At 49.1% G+C, this 20,007-nt stretch overlaps 1 protein-coding gene across 1 annotated transcript in view; it reads left to right on the forward strand.

Moving 5' to 3' along the window:
* Positions 1 to 10,699, forward strand: part of RASGRP2 (RAS guanyl releasing protein 2) — a 42,522-nt gene extending 31,823 nt beyond the window's left edge. The window contains exons 13-17 of the mRNA XM_082204292.1: positions 1,152 to 1,293; positions 2,862 to 2,898; positions 3,619 to 3,780; positions 9,192 to 9,292; positions 10,399 to 10,699. Of these exons, the coding sequence (XP_082060418.1) occupies positions 1,152 to 1,293; positions 2,862 to 2,898; positions 3,619 to 3,780; positions 9,192 to 9,250 (400 nt within the window). The 3' untranslated portion in view covers positions 9,251 to 9,292; positions 10,399 to 10,699. The remainder of the gene's footprint in view (positions 1 to 1,151; positions 1,294 to 2,861; positions 2,899 to 3,618; positions 3,781 to 9,191; positions 9,293 to 10,398) is intronic.
* The last annotated feature ends 9,308 nt before the right edge of the window (positions 10,700 to 20,007 follow it).

Raw genomic sequence — 20,007 nt, forward strand, 5'->3', positions numbered from 1 at the left:
TTCTGTTGACGGCTGCAACCCCTCAACATTAATTTGTATGTGGGGGTCTAGACTACAAAGTGCATAGGGCCCTCCCACCTTTTGTCCTGCCCTACGCCTTCTCTCTCTCTGGCAAGTGAAGCCAGGATGTCCCCGTCCAGGAACAGCCATCTTGGCTACAGGACTCATTTGAGATTCTTGTGAATAATTTGGAATCCAGGAGCACCCCTTGATTTTGAGGTGTTTAAAAACAATTGAGGCGTTTATAGATTTTATGAAATAAAATAAATTGTGTAAGAAGAGTCTGCTGGATCAGGTATGATGGAAGTGGGCCGGCTGGCCGGCTTGTAGCATCTCACTGTTAACGGAGAAATCTGAGGGCTCCCTTGGACAAAAAACAAGGACACCAGCCAGGAATACCATAGCAAAACAGCAGCCAGTAGGCTTGGTCTTTATTGAAGACTGTCGCGACAGGACTCCCACCTGCCACAAGGCGGAACAAGATGGAAGCCCCAAACAAAAGAGCCCCCAAACTTTTATTATCTGCTAATCCCCATGTTACACCCCCCAACCTACATCACTAATACATCATGGTTACATTATGAAAGGGGAGGTCTGGTGGCAGTAATCTGAGCATCTTGGACCCTGCCCCATGGTTCTCCTTGCCCTCCACCAAACACCCATCAAGTGTAACAAAAGAGATATTTACGGTACATTTCCCTGTTTCCCAGCCAAGTTAACCACACCCTTTTGTCTTCATCAGGTATCAGGAGGCCAGGAATTATCACTCAGGCAGAGGGGCTGCTGAGTAGCTAAGCTCACATGTCTATATAAATTTCTGAAGTTTTCCCAGTGGGCCAGTACATAGATACATTTATCAGTGAATTGCTACATTTGGTATCATGCAGCAAAGGCCCTTTGAGTAGATAGGAAGAAACTGTGAGGAAGTGTTTTGTGGGGACAAATCACAAAAGTCACAAAAGTGATTGTGCTGGTTTTGGTAGTGGGGTGCATGTGCATATCTGCTGGAGGGGAAAGCCCCTCCCCCAACCTATACATAAATTCCTGCAACATCACCCCCGCCCCCCAGCACAGACGCCTCTCGGTCTAAGGCTTGGATCCTGCAAACGAGCCTTGGCCCCAATCAAATGCGCTTTCTTCTCTTCCCACAGGGACGGCTGCATCAGTCGGGAAGAGATGATCTCCTACTTCATGAAGTCCAGCACAGATCTCAACGGCAAGATGGGCTTCATTCACAGCTTCCACGAGACCACGTTCCTGCGCCCCGTGGCATGTCGCCACTGCAAAGGCCTGGTGAGCTAATCACAGGATTCTGCAGGAGAAAGGGGCCCCCGAAGGTTGTCTAGTTCAGCCCCCTGCAGTGCAGGAATCGCAGCTGAAGAATCCTCCATGGAGCTCAAGGTGGTCCCGTGCTTCTCCCCTTCCTCATTTAACCTCCCCCCACTCCCAAGCAACAACCCCCTGCAAGGGAGGTTAGGCCAAAATCACCAAGTGAATCTCATGGCCAAGTGGGGATTTGAACCTTCGTCTCACTCAGGTCTTTGGCAGACACTCTAACCATTACACCACTGGCTCTCTCAAAGCGAAACAGGATTTGCTTATCACGCCATGGCAGTTTTTAAGTCTTCCCCATTGTAAAGGTTGTGGCCATTTTATTACTGTGATTGCCTTGTTCTGAGGCATCTGAGGTTCCTAGATAGGAATTTATCATTATCTTGATGCAGATTTGTAAAACGGGCTGCATATTTTAGTTTGAGAGCTGAAGAAGAAGCGTCTTGGGGTTCAAAAAGCTATGCTGCCCTTCGTCTACCTTTCTTTTTTTTTTTAAAAAATAATATTTATTAGTTTTCCAACAATTTAAACACTACAAAACAAAAAAGGAAAAAAATGGAACAATACAATACAATACAATACAATACAAAAACACTACATAACACTAATACATTAAACTAACAAAACAAAACAAAAAACACATCAAACAACATCAAACAACATCAAACAATTTCAAAGTCTTATCTTTCATTCACTTATTTCAACGACCTCCTCACATCTCCCTTTTTGTATTCCACTTCTGTTAATTGTTTCAGCAATTCCTTTCCATCTTCCTCTGTTTTCTATCCTATAATTATCTTAACACATTCTAACCTTATTTTTTCCTTTAATACTCTATTAATCTATTTATACTTAGTTCCTTATAACATTTCTACTAAAGCCATATAGCTTCATTCCAACGTTTTTCTAACATTCATTAATTTTACAATATTTCAGTAAATAGTCTTTAAACTTTTTCCAATCTTCTTCCACCGACTCTTCTCCCTGGTCTCGGATTCTGCCAATCATTTCCGCCAGTTCCATATAGTCCATCAACTTCATCTGCCATTCTTCCCGGGTGGGTAAATCTTGTGTCTTCCAATACTTTGCGATAAGTATTCTTGCTGCTGTTGTTGCATACATTAAAAAAGTTCTATCCTTCTTTGGCACCATTTAGCCGACCATGCCCAGGAGAAAGGCCCCTTCATCTACCTTTCAGGGTTTTCTTCTCTCTCTTTCCCCCCAGTCGTGCGTGTTAGCAAACTTTTGAATTGACAGACCTCTTGAACTGCTGCCCAAGTGACCTGTGTAGTCTGAAACTTGCGGCACTCCTTTACCAATACCATTTGCACCCTAAGCAAAGTCCCTAGGAACCACTTTGGGTCTAATTTCCTTTCCTTAGGGCCAGCCACTCAGTTTAATCTGTCTTCTAAGGAATTGAAAGGTGAAAGGAGGAATGAATTGGAGGACTGTGTGTGTGGTTTCTTTTGGGCCACCTGAACCTTAAGTGACCTGAACGGGACATTTTTTTCTCCTTCCTCCCTCTCCAGATCCTTGGACTCTACAAGCAAGGACTAAAATGTCGGGGTAAGTTGCAGCAGGAGAGATTCAGAGATGGGTGAAAAGTGTTGGGGGGGGGGCTAACAGACTTCATGGCTATCCTGGGGGGGGGGGAGTTTCCCTAGACCTTTGTGAAGCAGGGCCGAATTTCAATCAAGGCTTAGCACTAGAGCTTGTTTTTGATGGCAGGTAGGGAAAGATGGTCTTCCTCTGAGCATGCACAGAGTGCTCTCTACTAGATCGGAGCCAGAGCTTCCCTGCCTGAGAATATATTTTCTAGTCACCTGAACCTTTGCAGGACAGGTGAGCAACCAGTGGCCTTTTTTGGGGGGGCACAAGCGGCCCTTCGCCTCCCCAGGTGTGTCACCATCCCCAGGTGGGACAGAGGAATTGGATGGATGGGGCATGAATGAGTGAAAGGCAGTGAGGAATGAATGAAGGTAAAGTAGCGTTTGCATGAGAGGAAGAGCCAGAGATGTGTGTTGCTGGATGGAAGAAGGGGTGGAGAGAAGGGGTGCCCCACCCACTTTTTCCCTTGGCCCTGCCCGCTTCTCCAAGGGAATGGGCATCTCCCCTTCGCCTCCACCTGGAGAGCTTGTTTTGCAGAAATCCAGTCCTTGCATGTCCGTAATCTGGACAGGGCTGCAAGTGCTGACCATTGATGTCTGCGGAGCAGAAGCAGCTGCCATCCTTGCCCTGCAAGAGGGGTTTGTGCCCTCACTCTGGCTTCCCTCGTGTGCCCTCCAGCCTGCGGGGTGAGCTGCCACAAGCAGTGCCGAGATCTTCTCTCCGTCGAGTGCCGCAAACGCACCAAAAGCGTCAGCCTGGACGGCCCTGCCTCTCTACCTGCCCGCTCCTTCAGCTTCTCCTTGCCCCGGCCCGGGCGGGCAGCATCTCTGCGGCATACAGGTATGGAGAGCCCCCTAGGTAAAGGTAAAGGGACCCCTGGCCATTAGGTCCAGTCGTGACCGACTCTGGGGTTGCGGTGCTCGTCTCGCTTTATTGGCCAAGGGAGCCGGCATACAGCTTCCAGGTCATGTGGCTAGCATGACTAAGCTGCTTCTGGCGAACCAGAGCAGCGCACGGAAACGCCATTTACCTTCCCGCTGGAGCGGTACCTATTTATCTATTTGCACTTTGACGTGCTTTCGAACTGCTAGGTTGGCAGGAGCAGGGACCAAGCAAAGAGAGCTCACCCTGTCGCGGGGATTCGAACTGCCGACCTTCCGATTGGCAAGTCCTAAGCTCTGTGGTTTAACCCACAGCGCCACCTGCGTCCCAAAGGGGGGAGCCTCCTACGCACAGTCTTTCTCTCTCCCCCCTCCCACAGTTGGGGTGGCGGCAGCTACGAATGAACATTGCCCTTCCACCCTCCTTTTTGGAGACCGTCTTGCTGTGCCATGGCGCAAATTGGATCGGGCAGGGTCCGTCTTGCCCAGAGAAAGCTCATGCGTTTAGAAAACCGAGGCCTGTCTTCAACATCTGGCACACAGGGGTAGACTCTCTTGAAGCATGGAGGCTCCTTTGGCTGCAATGGCTGAAGCAGAGGAGAGACATAGAGAGGCTCTAGCTCAGCAGCAGAGTGACTGCTTTGCTTTCAGAAGGTGCAAGCTGGCTTCAGTCTCTGTCACCTCTAAGCCAGGCTGTGAAAGACGCCCGTCTGAGATGGAGGAGGAGAGATGCTGCCAGCCAGTGTGGGCTGCCAACTGTTTTGAGCTAGAAGGGCTTGGGATGTTGCAGAAGACCAAGTCAGACACCTGGTCCATGTAGCTCAGTATAGTTTCCGCACTGGCTGGCAGCAGCTTAAAATTCAGAGCAGTCATTTGCTAGACAGTATTCCTGAAGGAGCGTCTCCACCCCCATTGTTCAGCCTGGACACTGAGGTCCACCTCTGAGGGCCTTCTGGCAGTTCTCTGACTGCGAGAAGTGAGGTTACAGGGAACCAGGCAGAGGGCCTTCTCGGTAGTGGCACCCACCCTGTGGGTGGGTGAGATAGATGGACCCTCCTATCTGATGACAAGGAAATAAACAACTATCTGACTTTTAGAAGACACCTGAAAGCAGTCTTGTTTAGGGAAGTTTTTAATCTTTGATGTTTTATCGTGTTCTTAATATTCTGTTGGGAGCTGCCCAGAGTGGCTGGGGAAACCCAGCCAGACGGGCGTAAATTATTATTATTATTATTATTATTATTATTGGTTTGTGGCTTGAATCTGCTTGTTTCCAATTGTCAGCACATTAGATGGACCTGCTTGCCCTTCATCCTTCCTCTCCCAGAAACATGCATCTATTGTTGTCCCCAGCTCCTCTTATTTTTCTCTTTATCTTTGCATCCCTCGTTCTTTTTCTCGCAAACCCACTTGCCCCTCCTTCCTTCCCCACCCGCTGAGCCTCGCCCTGGACCGGAAACCCACTTCCCTCTCCGATAACGGTTCAGCCCAGCCTGGCTTCCTGCCATGTTCGCTTCTGGCTGACAATAACTCTCGGACGGGCTTCCTGCCTGGGTCACATCCACCCCTCGCTCACTCTGTGTGTTTTCACTTTGGGAAGAGGCCATCATTGTGAGACCGTAAGGGCAGCCTTCTGGACCAAGCCAATGGGTCATTGAGCCCAGCACCCTGTTATCAAGAAATGCCAACCAGGTGCCCCAACGGGAAACCACTAAGCAGGACCCCAGTACAAGAGCTTTACTCCCTCCTGTGGTTTCCAGCAACATATTCCTCTTGTGCTGGGCCCGGGGGTAACCCGTGAAACGCAGTCCAGGACCAGTCCAGAATCCGCAGGTTCTGCTGGGAGTCAGTCCGACAGGGCCAAGGCAGGACACGAGGCAGGAAACCAGGCAAGGACAGGTGCAGGATCTTAGGCAGGATCTAGCATACAGCAATGTTGCTCCTGCAACCTGGGACGGGGTCCAACAGCCTTTTATCTTTGTCGGGGTAGCGGCCAGTCCTGATCCCCCGGTGACTCACCTCCCTGTTTCCCCCGAAGGCGGGCACTCCTCCTGCGAGTACTCAGGTCTCTCCCTCTCTCAGGCCTTAGTCTCTGCAGCTCGAGAGACGTTGGTGGGTTACTAGACCCAGGGGCCGACTCAGTCTCCCCTGACCCAACCAGTAGTGGAGCAGCTGGAAGTGGTGGTCCAGCTGAAGGCAACGAGGGAATCCCCGCATCTGGAGCCAGGGCAGGCTCAGGCCCCTGACTCGGCCCAGCTGCTGTTTGTTGCAGGGGAACCTGTGCAGACTGGGACTGGTCAGGATCAGGCCTCAGACTGGGTTCAGATGATGTCTGAGGCAAAGGATCCGGTGCAGACTGAGTCTCCTCTGGTTCCAAGTCTGAGCCCAAGTCCCAGGCCATCACACCTCTATTGCAGAAGGTTGGACTGGATGACCCTTGGGATCCCTTCCAACTCTATGATTCTGTTATTCCAACTGGTATTCAGAAACATTGCTTCCTCCGACCATGGAGACAGGGCATAGCTGTCATGGCCGGTAGTCATTGATAGCCTTGTCCTCCCATCAGTTTGCCTAATCCTCTTTTAAAGGTGTCTTATGTTGGTGGTAATCACTGCCTCCTGTGGCAGTGAGTTCCATAGTTTAGCTACACGCTGAATGAAGGAGGACTTTCTTTTGTAGGTCAGGGCTGGGTTCGGGGGACTTTGTGGCTCAGTAGCAAAGCACTCACTTTGTGCACGGAAGATCCCAGTGGCAGCATCTCCAGCCAGGGCTGGGAAAAGGCTCTCACCTGAGACCCTGGAGCTGCCAGTCAGTGTAGACAGTACTGAGATAGATGGACCTGGCTACAGTACAAGACAGCTGCTTCCTACGTCCCTGTGGGTTGGGGTGCGGTGCAGTGCGGGAGAGATTTCAGTTCTCTGGGCTGCTATTTTCTACTTCTGTAGAAAATAGAAGCAGTGTGATGTGGCAAAATGCAGCATTTCTTGGGTGGAGTGACAGTGGTAGGGAGGAACCGCAGTGCAAACATTTTTGTAAACCACTTCCGGGGTTTTATTACCATTGAGCAGCATGTGAATTGTGAGAAATAAAATAATGGAAATATGTCAATCTCATGAGTTGGGTTAAAAAGCCCCTTTGCAATATCTGAGTGTGAAGCCCCTCTCTGCATGTCGTTGTTCCTCTCGCCATCACCGCCTTCCACCCTGCAAAATATCAGCTGCTTCTCCCTGTAGCACCTTGCAGTGGCTGGATTGTGGAGGAGCATCTCCCCCTGGCGTCCTCTGCCTGCTTCGCAACCCAGGAGTTTGAGCTGAGTTTGGCAATGGCTGCTCTGCATTGATCCAGGGGGAGAAGGAAAAGAGGAAGGTGGCTTTCCCTTCCTGCAGCTGCTGAATTCATGACCGATGAATATATACCCCTTGATATATATATATATATTTAAGTCATTGAATCAGTTTACATAAAATAAAATAAAATTGCTTACGTTATCTAAAGGAAAAATTAAAAAGTTGAGACTTTTGGAAAGTTAAAGCAACAGTAGACTAAAAACAGATTAAAACTTGCATCGGTTTTCTAAATATCTGGATGGGCTTGTCTAAAGAAATGTGTTTCTAGCTGGCGCCCCAAAGAGTATGGGGATATCAATAGGCAGGTATCAAGGCTGGAGACGGGAGAAAGTCAGCAATAGCTCACAAGACGCCATTGAAGTTAACCCTTTAGTCAAACCGAAGCGGTGCAGGCCTAGTGATCACAGCGACTCTTCCCAGTAGCTCTTGCCCCAATGAGGCCCTTGCGAGGACTGAAGGTCCCTGCCTTCCTGCCGCTTCTCTAAGACTCCTCCCCCATTTCCTCCCCCAGCAGCCTCAGGCTCCTTTCTCTTGTCTCTCATTGCTCTGCCCTCTTCATACCTCTGCAGGTTCTGTGGGGAGGGGAGCTGGTCACAGCAAGAGGGGGAGACTCCCTAGATTCTTCAGCTGCCAGCCTCGTCTCCCGGCCACCCTCTCCTGCTTCTGCTTCTAGTCTTCTCTTCCTGCTCACCAAACGCAGTTGCCTCTACAGCTTCTGACCCCTCCTCCCCCCCCGGCCTTCCCCCTCTGACCACTCATCATGGTCCCACCGCCACTCCCTGGGCTCTGAGCCTTCTTCTCCTGGGGGTTCCCCAGTTGGCGCATCCCAGCACTCCTCGGCATCCAGCCAAACCACGACAGCAGGGAGTTCCAGTGTGTGGGTGCTGGTGCCACATTAAAAGCCTTGCAAATGCGGAATGCGTATTACGTGGCACCTGTCATAGAGCCAGTTCTGCAAACTAAAGCAGTCAAGTGGGTCCATATATGGGGTATACATTGCTGGGGGGTTAATATTTTTGCAGCAAAGACCTGGGAGGATGCCAGAATATATTGGCCCCCTTTTCCATAGAAAAACCTTATATTAACTTTGGTAGATCTTTGGGCATTTGCAATAGTATTTTTAACCTGATAATGCCACGAGACCTTTTCCTGGAAGGTTATACCCAGGTATTTAAAAGATGATACGTGTTCAATAGTTTGATTGTCAATTCTCCATTTGTGTCTCATTCGTTTTTTAGAGAGCACCATAACTTTGGATTTGCTATAGTTAATTGTTAATTGTCTGGCATGACAATACAGTGGTACCTCTGGATGCGAATGGGGTCTGCTCCGGAGCCCCGTTCGCATCCTGAAGTGAATGTAACATGCAACTGGCATCTGCGGATGTGCGGGTTGCATTTTCCCGCTTCCGCGCATGTGCGTGATGTCATTTTGAGCATCTGCGCGTGCGCGAGCGGCGAAACCCGGAAGTAATGTGCTTCATTACTTCTGGGTCGCCACCGAGCGCAACCTGAAAATATTCATCCCGAAGCTACTTCAACCAGAGGTATGACTGTAAACAGCGAGAGATCTTAGAAGTTTTCCTAGGCCTACACAGGGAGGGGTGTACCAGCCAATTTAGGGGGTTTGGCTTTCTCCATGTTTCCTACTAAGGAGTTAATACGGAAGTTGAATAAAGTAGGCACAAGGATGCAGCCTTGTTTAACACCAGATTTCCTTGGATAAATGGCCCTGTCAGTCACACCTAACCCGGACCCGAGTGTTTTCATATAAACTGTGGATGAGACACAGTAGACGTCTGTCTATGTTTGAGGTGCTTAGTTTTTCCCAAAGCCTATCTTGTGATATTAAATTGAAGGCAAATGCAAATGTATCCCTATGACTTCCTTGATATTGTATGTGGGCTGGAACTGGTCTGTGACTGAAATAATGAATTTCATTCATTGCTGGGGGCTGTAATTCAAGGAACCTAGCGAAAGTGCCTTTCAATTCAACCCCCACCCTCCTTCGGGTCTCCTTTCAGAAATCCAGGAAGAGGACACGCAAGCGGTGGAGGACGGGGTCTTTGACGTCCACCTATGAGGCCGATGCCAGAGGGGGCAGCCTGTGGGGCTGGCGTGTCAGGTGAGGATGGCTGAGGGTTCCTGGCTTCCCATTGTGGTCCTGGGGTGAAAGGGGTGGGGGAGGGGCTGCTAAGGAGGAAAAGGGCCCCGCAGTGCTTTGTCCTGCCTCTTCCTCACTCTGAGCTGTGGCTATTGCATGGAGAGCATCCTCTGCACGGCCCACCTTTGGAAGTGGAGCCCAGGAATGTGGACCGTGCACTATTTCCAGCTATTTCTGGGCAATATGCCTTGCACGATCCTTCAGCATCGGCCATCCTAGTTGGTGATGATGAGAACAGGGGGCCAAAAGGTCCTGGAAGGAGTTGGGCATCGCTCCAATAGCAAAGGCAGTCTCTCCCCTCCTCGGAGTGGGGCAACTTAGAAGCAAGGCAGGGGCAATGGCATGCTTGATGTTTGCAAACACACACACACACACACACACACACACACACACCTCCCTCTTTAAATAAGTACAGTGGTACCTTGGTTCTTGAACTTAATCTGTTCCAGAAGTCCGTTCTAAAACCAAAGCTTTCCAAAACCAAGGCATGTTTTCCCATAGAAAGTAATGCAAAATGGATTAATCCGTTCCAGACTTTTAAAAACAACCTCTAAATCAGCAATTAACATGAATTTTACTATCTAACGAGACCACTGATCCATAAAATAAACAATGTACTGCAGCCACACAATCAATCAGTCAGTAGCTGAACTGGGTTCCACACAGTCACAAAAGCAAAAACAAAAACACCCCCCCCACACACAAAAACAAGAACGCAAAATAAATAGCAAAAACAGACAGACCTCAGTGTAACACTCAAAACAGAAGTGTGGCACTCAAAACGGAGCATGTTCAGCTTCCAGAAAAAGTTCACAAACCGGAGCACTTACTTCCAGGTTTGCGGTATTTGGGTTCCAAGTTGTTTGAGTACCAAGGCGTTTGAGAACCAAGGTACCACTGTACAACAAAATGCAACAAAAAGCAATGTCTGCGCCAAGGCGAAATGCAAATTTGTGCACAAATGAAAGCCGAAAGTGGTTGGCACCATCTCATGAACGAACACCAGTGAAATGGATGGACGGATTGGTCTACCGATTTGCCTCCAACCCATGTCTTTGTCTTTGCAGAACCATCTCCTCCGTGGACACCCCCCACCACCACCACCACGCCCTCAGCCGTGGCCTTCCAGTGACCTCCCCCCAGCTCATGTGGGATTCTGTGTGTTTTCATGGGGTGGGCTTGAGATATGAAGAGAGGCGGTCCACTGAGGTTTCGTCCGGAGCCCCTCATTCTCCTTGGACACGCCTTCTGGGGGGTGCTGGGGCCTCTTCCTCCGATCGCAGGCCTTCCCAAAACGTGTGTATATTTGTATCAAGAACTGGACTCAAAGATGTAATAATTATTATAATAAATTTGACACTTCCTGCCTGTCCATCTCTTCCATTCTCAAAATGCTCCTTGGGTAGGGCTGGGTGATACCTGGTTTTCAACATCACGATATATCATCAGTTAAACATCACGATATACCGACATATCACAATGTCTGAAATAAGGATGGAGCTGTGTATTGGCCGGCTTCATGGTTTTTCCCACATTGTGATTTTTGCACAACACAAACACACACACACCATGATTCACAATGTATTGCGAGGTCAAAAAGTATGAAACTGTTATCATGATATAGATTTCAAATTGGTTTTGGATGATATATCGATATATCACCCAGCCCTACTCCTGTGAGGTTGACCTAAGGAGGGTCTCTCTCTTTCCTCCTCCCTTTTTCTCTTTCTTTGAGACTCCTCACTCTCTCTTCTGTGTGCTTGGCTGGTTTCCCCTCCAGGTCCCACTAAGCCCCACTTCCTTCTTCTTTCCTTTGACCAGGCCGCCTCCCAGTGCTTCAGCAGCAGGTGGATATCCAACAGGTGAAGCTGCCCTACCACCTCTGTACCTCCATGCCACCTAACCTATTTAGAATCAGTTGCAAACTGCCGCCTTTGCATGCGCAGAGTGGATGCAAATTCTCCGAAATCCAACCCACAGCAATGCTGGGCAGGAATTGCCATGCAGCTGCCTTTTGGGGAGGCGGGTGGTGGCGGAGGTAGGGTGGTGGGGGGCTGGCATCTTCTATGTAGAACAGTCCTGGGGAGGGGAGGGAGGGGGGCACAGTTGATTGGGTGAATATCGATATGATCTCCCCCTTCATTTCTTGTCAAATCAGACAGGGAAAGAAAAGAGAAAAAATAAAATAAAAAACCCAGTATTGATTCCTATCTGTCCCCCTCCCTCATGCGTCTCCTCTGGGGTGACAGCTTCTGTTTATCATTCCATATGGCTCATGTCAACACTGCCTTCGCAGGGGCCTGGAATTTCTGGCAAGGTGTTAACACGCTGCACAAATCTGCCTCTTGCCCCATATAGCAACATTTCCCTCTGCCCCACAAGCTCACACACAGGGTTAAGGGGCCCCTCACACACAGACACACACAGACACACACACACACACACACACAGACACACACACACAGACACACACAGAGCCGCCTTTCTCAAGGGCCCCCCTTTTCACTGCTTTGGGGCTGCTGAAAATAAATATTCTATACCGCTGTATAAATACCAAGTGGGGGAGGCAGGTTGCATTTCCTTTCTGTGGCAAGCAAAAGGCACTCTGCCCATGCTTAAGGGCACTGTCATCACTTCACGTGTTCCAATGCTCAAGCTTGCTTTTGGGGGGGAAACTGGGCTCTTCTTTCCCAAAGGCAAATTACAAGAGGAGAAAGTCTATTAAGAGCCACGAGGAGCCGGGATAGAGGAGGTGGAACTTCCCCCTGCAGAGGCACTCTACCTCTGAACACCAGTTGCTGGGGGAAACAGCCAGAGTGGAGGGGGCTCCCTTTTGTCAGTGATTCCTGGATTTGGGTCCCTTCTACCTGCACAAGTCTATGATTTTGTGGCTTGTGGCTGCCCAGTGTGGGGAAGCAGAGGTAGAGCAGCACAGATCTCCTTTGTTCTTGTCCGGCAGGGAACACTCTTAGGAACAGAGGCTCCTGCCTTAAACTAAGTCTGACCATGAGTCCATTCAGCTTTGCCCACACTGGCTGGCAGCATCCCTCCAAGGCTTCTGATTGTGTGGAAGAGAGACAGATTCTTTGGGGAGGGGAAGGAGCTCTGCTCCCCTTTCAGAGTTAAGCAGGAGAGCGGGGTGGGGGTGGGGGGTGGGAAATGAATTATGAAAAGTATTGATTGGCGCATGGATGGCAGGAGCGATAAGCTCCAGGCAGCCTTAAGCAGGCCGGTAAACATGGCCTGGCTCTCAGCTCCCCTCTGGCTAAGCGGATTAAAGGGGAGGGGGAGACGTGACCTTTTCAGGAAAGAACCTCCTCTGCTGACAGCAACTTTGCGCACCCCCCCCCCAGCACCTCGGCTCTGAGCCAAAACAGCTGGAGTGCCTCAAGATTTGCCCCCCTCCCAAGCCTAAGGCAAGTCACTGTTTCCCAAGCAAAGGGAGCAGGGAGGGACTTGGAGACAATTTTGTGCATTGTTGTGGGGGGAGGGTCCCCTGTTAGTGCTTGGACCCCTCCCCTTTGCTTCTGTGGCCACCTCAGACTAGCGATGGGTCAGGATTGTGCTGGTAGGCATAGAATTGTCAAACTGAAAGAGGGACGCCAAAGGCCATTATTCCCACCCCCTGCAATGCAGGCATCATAGACTTTGGTATGGCAACTGGGCACCCTCGGAGAGCTGCCATGTCCTAGCCGTGCCCCCCAAATGCCCTCGGCTTGACTTGGTCACTTTGGGCCTTTGTGCTGGGCAGCTGGCAATGAGCTGTCATTCCCCACAATGCCCTGGGGCATTGCAGGACATTTGAGGGCGGGCCCAGAGGAGGCTCTACTATCACAATAGACATCCACGTGGAGAGATTTGCTAGCCCACTTAAGTCTTTCACAGGGGCCAGCCAGTGAGATGGGAGGCCTGTGCTCCTCAACATCTGGAATGCACAGCTAGACTGCCCCTGGCCATGGAGGCTTGGCTATCACAGTAGGCGTCCATATGGAGAACCCTGCTGGATGAGGCCAATGGTCAAAAATGTCGGGATCTCCGCTCGGCCAAGCTAATAAAGCTCATCTTCCTCTGGAATCGCCCTCCCGACAAATAATTAACGACCTGAGCCTTTGATGAGGCCTCAGGCACATTCCCATTAAGCAGAGTTTCCAGCAGCATGCGGAAGGATGAGATAGTATGAGCTACATGGCTAAAGAGTTCTAGTATCTTCTACGCAGACAGCAAAGAAAAAGACATCCTCTCTCTATGAAAGCAGAGAGCTACTGAAACAAAGGAACAAAGGAACAGGAAACCAGTAACGTCACATCCATCTCCTCTCCTGTGAGACTTCCAACAGCCCTGGACTGTCTCTGGAATGTAAACAGAGTCTTGTGACTCCAAAGCACTGCTCAGTGGCAAAGAGAAACTAACACAAACTAGTCCAGCATCGTGACTTACCTCACAGTGGCCAGCCAGGTCTCCCAAAGGGGGGCCCACAAGCAGCACCTGAGAGCAAGAACCCTCTGCCCCCCACCCCCGGTTTCCAGCACCTGGTATTCAGAAGCATTGCAGGATCAACAGCATCAGATGCAACTATACTGTTTGGGTTTGGGATTCAGCATGGTCGCTTTTGAGATGGCTCCCTCAGCCTCTGTTTCTAGAAGGCAACAGGTAGAGGCAGGATTTGGAGAGGAGTGGGGTGGGCTCAGGGTGTGGAAGTTCCTCCTCCTCCTTGTGATTTTTTATTTTTATTTTTCTTCGGAACCACGCTCAAAGCGACTCACAGCAACGTACAGAATAAAACAGAACAACATTTCAAGATCAGAAACAACACAGTTTAAACTAAAAGTCACCCTAATATTGACAGGACAAATAAACATCTCAGGTTAATAAAGAAACAACGCCTAGCAATATGAGCGATCCAAATAGCAGCAAAATCAATATGCTGCCCCCCCACAGGCGGGGTGGAGGGTAAAGGAGGTGGGAAATTTGGTGCCCCCTTGATGGTTCCAGCAGACTTCCTCCTGTAGCAGTTGTGAATTTATGTATTTGTTTATTGAATAAATTCTAGACGCTGCTTGGTTCTAAATGAAAAGCCCAAAGCGGTTTACAAAAAGGCCAAACAAGAAAATCAAGGGAAAAAATAATACAGCAATGAAAATCTAAAACAGATTGAAATTCACATCGACTTGCTATGCATCTGTGTAGGCTTGTCTAAGCAAGAATGCTTTTAGCAGGCAAGGAAATGGATACAGTGAAAGCACCTTCTTGACCTCAATAAGCAGGGAGTTCCAAAGTGCAGGTGCTGCCACACTAAACGACGTGGAACAGGTATGATTTGGCACCTGCAGCCATGCCAATTGCCTCCCCTCCCTCCCCAATCACCTGAGCCCTGGAATCGATCTAAAGGGTGCATTCATAGGAGACTCTTCCTCAAGGCTACTACAGTGGTACCTCGGGTTAAGAACTTAATTCATTCCGGAGGTCTGTTCTTAACCTGAAACTGTTCTTAACCTGAGGTACCACTTTAGCTAATGGGCCCTCCAGCTGCCGCTGCATCTCCGGAGCACGATTTCTGTTCTCATCCTGAAGCAAAGTTCTTAACCTGAGGGAATATTTCTGGGTTAGCAGAGTCTGTAACCTGAAGCGTATGTAACCCGAGATACCACTGTATTGGCATGGTGTGTATGTGTGTGTGTGTGTGTGTGTGTGTGTGTGAGAGAGAGAGAGAGAGAGAGAGAGAGAGAGAGAGACACTCTGACTTTGTACCTTTCTGAGCAGATAGGAGGTTTGCCCCCATCTGGCCTGCCATCATTGGCGTTTTCACTCCCACAAAATACCATGAGATGGGTGGAAATGAAAAGAAAAAGGACGAAGGGTTACGCTGAATAATTCATTTGTGGCAAATTAATTATGCATTAATAAATAAGGGTTTAACCATCAGCTGCAACATGTGCATTAGGTGATGGGTTGCATGGTTGCAGGCGATGGGTGGCATTTGAGGTGCTGTGGCACTTTGAACAGAGGGGGCATAGGAGGGAAGGCTCGGGGGGGGGCAATTCCTGGCCCCCTCTTACCCTCCACCCTCAGTAAGGAATCCAGAAAAAAGTCACTGTCACAGTTCCTGCTAATCATTTAAATGCAACCTTAAGTGGCTTTTACTGCTTCTTGTTCAATAAGCCACCAATTTGGTAGGCATCTTAAGCCTGTCCTCCCAGGGAGGTTTACTCCAGTGTAAGCCCCTGCATTGCACTGCAGTCTGGGTTTGTGGCACTCTCAATAGAGTCCGTCAGGCTGTTCCAGTCTGAGGCATTTGGCTGCTGTGCAACCTGTGCAGGTTGTGTCTCCTGTGACCCCCAACACCCTTTGTGATATTGCAAATGATGGTGGAGTCTGCCCTCTCAACAGGGGTGTGGCTGTAAAACTCCCATGAGTTATTTCTTTATTGCAGCTATCTCCTAACTTTTTCTCCAAGGAGCTCAAAGTGTGGTGCACATGGTTCTGGCCCTCCTCATTTAATCCCCACAACAACCCTGAGAGGTAGGTTAAACTGAGATGCAGGGATTGGCCTAAGGCCATAGCTGTCAACTTTTCCCTCTTGCGAGAAATCCTATTTGGAATAAGGGGATTTCCCTTGAAAAAAGGGAACAGTTGACAGCTATGCCCAAGGCCACTTGGGACACTATAAATAAGTCACAAACTAATCGTTATAACAAAAGGAAAAAAAGCTATATGTAAAATCACATAGACAAAGTTTTATGCTCTACAGCACCACCTGGTGTCACATGTTTATAACGCAGTTATAGCGTCGTAAATTGGCTAGTGTAGCTGAGTCCTTTGCGTCCAAGTGGGGATTCAAACCTTAGTCTCCCAGGTCCTTATCCTCATCTGAGCAGCAGAACAACCCTGTGAGGTAGGTTAGGCCGAGAGGGAGGGATGGAGGATTTGAACCCTGGTCTCTCCCAAGTCCTAATGCAGCATTCTAACCACTACACGACACTAGCTCTCTGCTGCCCTTGCTTATCTGCTTTGAATAGCTCAGGGGATAGCTATGCCTTTTTCACAGATGGGGAAAACAAAGGCTTCTTGCAAAACTTCTCTTTTAACCGGAAGGCACTTCAATGTTCTCACTGTAGTGACAAAACAAAGAACAGGGAGGTGGATGACTTCTCTTTAAAGAGGGTTACGTATGTATAACCTGCCCCCCCCCATTTCTCATGTGCAAGAGCTTGTTGTTCACTTAACGGTTTATTTTTAAAACCTATCCCCTCTCAGGGCAGGTTACAGCAATAAAGTGTACCAAAAAAGCCAACAATAAAATATTAAAACCAATCTAAAATAAAAAAACACCAATCCAGACATCATACTAGTATATCAAATTTCTATAGTCCAAGCATCACTTATACTAAAAAGCCGGGCGGAAAAGATACATTTTCAATTGGTGTCTAAAACTGAACAAATGCTAGAATAATATAAGGAAATGAGTGAGTTTGGGAATGTATGAGAGAGGAGGAGAAGGAGGAATAATGTTTGCATCTTACTTTCCAGCTTAGCGGTCTTCGGTTTCTTAATACCTTTTCCCCAGCGAAGCTAGTTAAGTATGGAACTCCCTGCCACTGGGATGGCTTTAAAAGAGGATTGGACAAATTCATACGGAAGGTGAGAGCTAATAGGTTCTTGTGGCTCCTCCAGGTCCAGAGGCAGTCTATCTGGATTCCTAGATCCTCAGCGGCATTTGGTCACTCTTGAGAACAGGATGTCGGATTTGACAGGCTCCCTTGGGCCTGATATAGTTACAGGACTTGTAAACTGTTTGTTTGCAAAGCATTCTCTAACATTTTAAACATAAGTTTCCAAAAACAAGCATAACACGGCGTAAACGTCGACAGTAACCAAATTAAAATAATTAGAGCCTACCCGTAAAACAAGCAGGAGATAAAAAAAATACCCAACGCAAGACAATAAAATCCATCTCATTTCACATTCTTCTTGAGTTCCTGTCGGCTTCCTCCCTCCTAATTACAAACGATCATGCAGGAACTACCTCAATCCAGAATTACTGTTTTTCCTTCCTCAACTACCGAAATAAATAAAATATCAAATCACATACAGATCATAGTTACTTATTTATAGGCTTCCTAGTCCACCTTGTTGCACGTGGCCTCGAGGGATGGCAAAGAGCCTTTGATTGGCAATTAAGCCTCGCCGAAAAGGTGGCATTAATAAGGCCTGGCCAGAGGGTGACCGGATCCTGACCCTTTCCAGCAAACGCTGCTGTTCTTATGGCTCCGATTTAGCAGCAAGCAAAGATTCAGCAGGTCTCTCCATGTTTGCAGCTGCACCTGTTGGGTTTATTTATCTGACCAGGTTCTGCAACCAATTAAAGTAATAGAGTCAGGGGACTCCTCACACAAGACAATGCCCTGGACAGATTGGATGCAAGCTGCTTTGGATTGTCCTGGACAAGACAAAACAATGAACAAATTTAATAAATACCACTACCGCTACTACTTCTAACCATTATGCCAATTACTAGGGTGGCTCAGAGCAAGGCAGCGGCAGGGAGCCCTGTTGGCACCCAGGCGGCTGCTTACGGATGCCTGCTGTGCTGGCGCCATGCCTGGTATCTATAGCAAGGTTTCCTGTTAACCTGGAGAAAATATGAAGTTACTGGAAGTGGAACAGAAACCAGGCGCTTCCTTAAATCTGCACAATCTACGTGTCAGCAGAACCGGGGATTATGTTTTGTAATTTGGCACTTTGTCCTCCTCCTCCCCACCCTGGGCTGATCGAGGAACACAGGGCTCAATCATTGGGGCATGTTTTTAAACTGCAGAAACCGTTATATAGGAAGATGAGAAAAGCCTGCTGGATCCAGCCCAGCCTCTTGTCTTCACAGTGGCCAACCAGATGCCCCTGGGCCCCTCAACTTCCATGGGTCTACTTGAGTGGAACTTAGTTGGCAGTATAGTGTAGTGGTTTGAGTATTCGGCTATGAACTGGGAGACCAGGCTTTGAATCCCTGCTCAGCCATGAAGCTTACTGTGCGACCTTGGGCCAGAGGCACCACCCCCTCTCAGCCTAACCTACTTCACAGGGCTGTTGTGAGGATGAAATGGGGGGGGGAGGAGGAGAGAACAACGTATGCCGCCTTGAGACCCTTGGAAGAAAAGGTGGCATAAAATGTAATAAACACCCACAAGGAGCAAAATAACAATTCTAATTCTGCCACTTTCCCTCCTTCTCCTGCATAGCACAATCAGGTGTATAGATTGAAGAACCCATCAACAGGAGGCAAAACTTTGCCTAAATGTGCCAGATTTATTTATTTATTATTATTATTATTTTGCAGCATCCTTCAGGCTAGGTTGGGGTCTGTGGTCTACCCCTGCTCTCCCCCAAGCCAGTGATCCTTGGGAGCTCTCCTCCACCTTTGATTGCACACACTGGCTGGCTCCATGGCAAGCCCGTCTCTCGGAGGTGGGTGCACATTTTCTGCTGAAAGCCTTCCTCATTCGTTCAGCACTTCTGACACCATGTCGTGCTGCTAATCGGGCTTAATGAAGCTGCATCTTTGTCAAGGAGAGAGGAATTGAAATCAAATGCAAGGAGCTGGTCTGCTCTGGTGTAGAAAGTCCGCTTTGCCTGCCTAGACAGACCCCTCCTCCTCCTCCTCCTCCATTCTGGCCCGGTTTTATACTCTTATATAATGGTGAAACAAGTGAGGCTGGTGTAGACCCACCACAAATCTGTGGTGGTCCTGATGAGAAGAGTAGTGAGAGGCAAAAGAGTTAAAGCCCCCTCCCCCCCCTCCTGACCTGGATCAGGCTCCCTATCCTGGGCAATTTAAGTCACTCCCCACCTATTAAAGGCACAGGTGCATCAATGAGATGTCATATTGGCCCTCAGTTCACCTAGAGCGCAATCATCCGAGGAGCATCGTCAGATGTAATTTCCACAAAACCAAACGAAGCCTATTCCCAAGTCAGCTTGCGGAGGATTCCTTGGAAATGTGGCCAGCCAACCCCACTGAGGGCAGGGGGGCTGGACTTGTGCCCCTAAGTCCTGCCCTGGTGGCAAGGCTGTAAGCAGCAGACGGCCAAGCCTGAGCCCCCTTCCCCCCCCTGCCCCTGAAAAGAGAGCTCAGCTCAGTCCTCCTGATGCCATCAGAGGCTGCGTCTAATTAGTGGTTTTTCTGCGGCTGCCTGAGAGTGCTCTGCGGCTTCGTTCCTGGAGTGATTTGACGGCCTCTCGGAGGCTCTCGGGCCCATTAAGACGGAGGTCTTGGGGTGGCTAATGGGGAATTGGTTGGTGCCTCTCCTGATACTTTGGCGGCAGCCAGGGGTGAGGGGTGGCATGCTGTTTTACAGTGTCTTGGGTTTTCCGTTTGAGAATCCGCCTCCAGCCGCAGTGGCGTGGCTGGCTCTTGGGACTGGGCTTGCTGCTGCCCCTTAGTTTCCACCTGAGCAGGACCACTTCAGAAATGCAGACCCCCGACCTGTGCCCGTTGCATCTTGGTCTGGGGCACGATGGAGGAGTCCAGCAGGGTCTAACCAGGAATAGTTTGCAAAGGACAGCAGCAATCTCTTTCTCTAGAGGGCCACAGGGAATGAAAGTGGGGGCAGGAGGAGGAGGGCATGTGGGGGTGGGCAGAGATAGCTCAAGCTTTGCAAAGAGAAGGGGCCCAGGTTCAATCC

The sequence above is a fragment of the Podarcis vaucheri genome (assembly GCF_965113315.1).
Source record: "Podarcis vaucheri genome assembly, chromosome: 16".
Lineage (NCBI taxonomy): Eukaryota > Metazoa > Chordata > Lepidosauria > Squamata > Lacertidae > Podarcis > Podarcis vaucheri.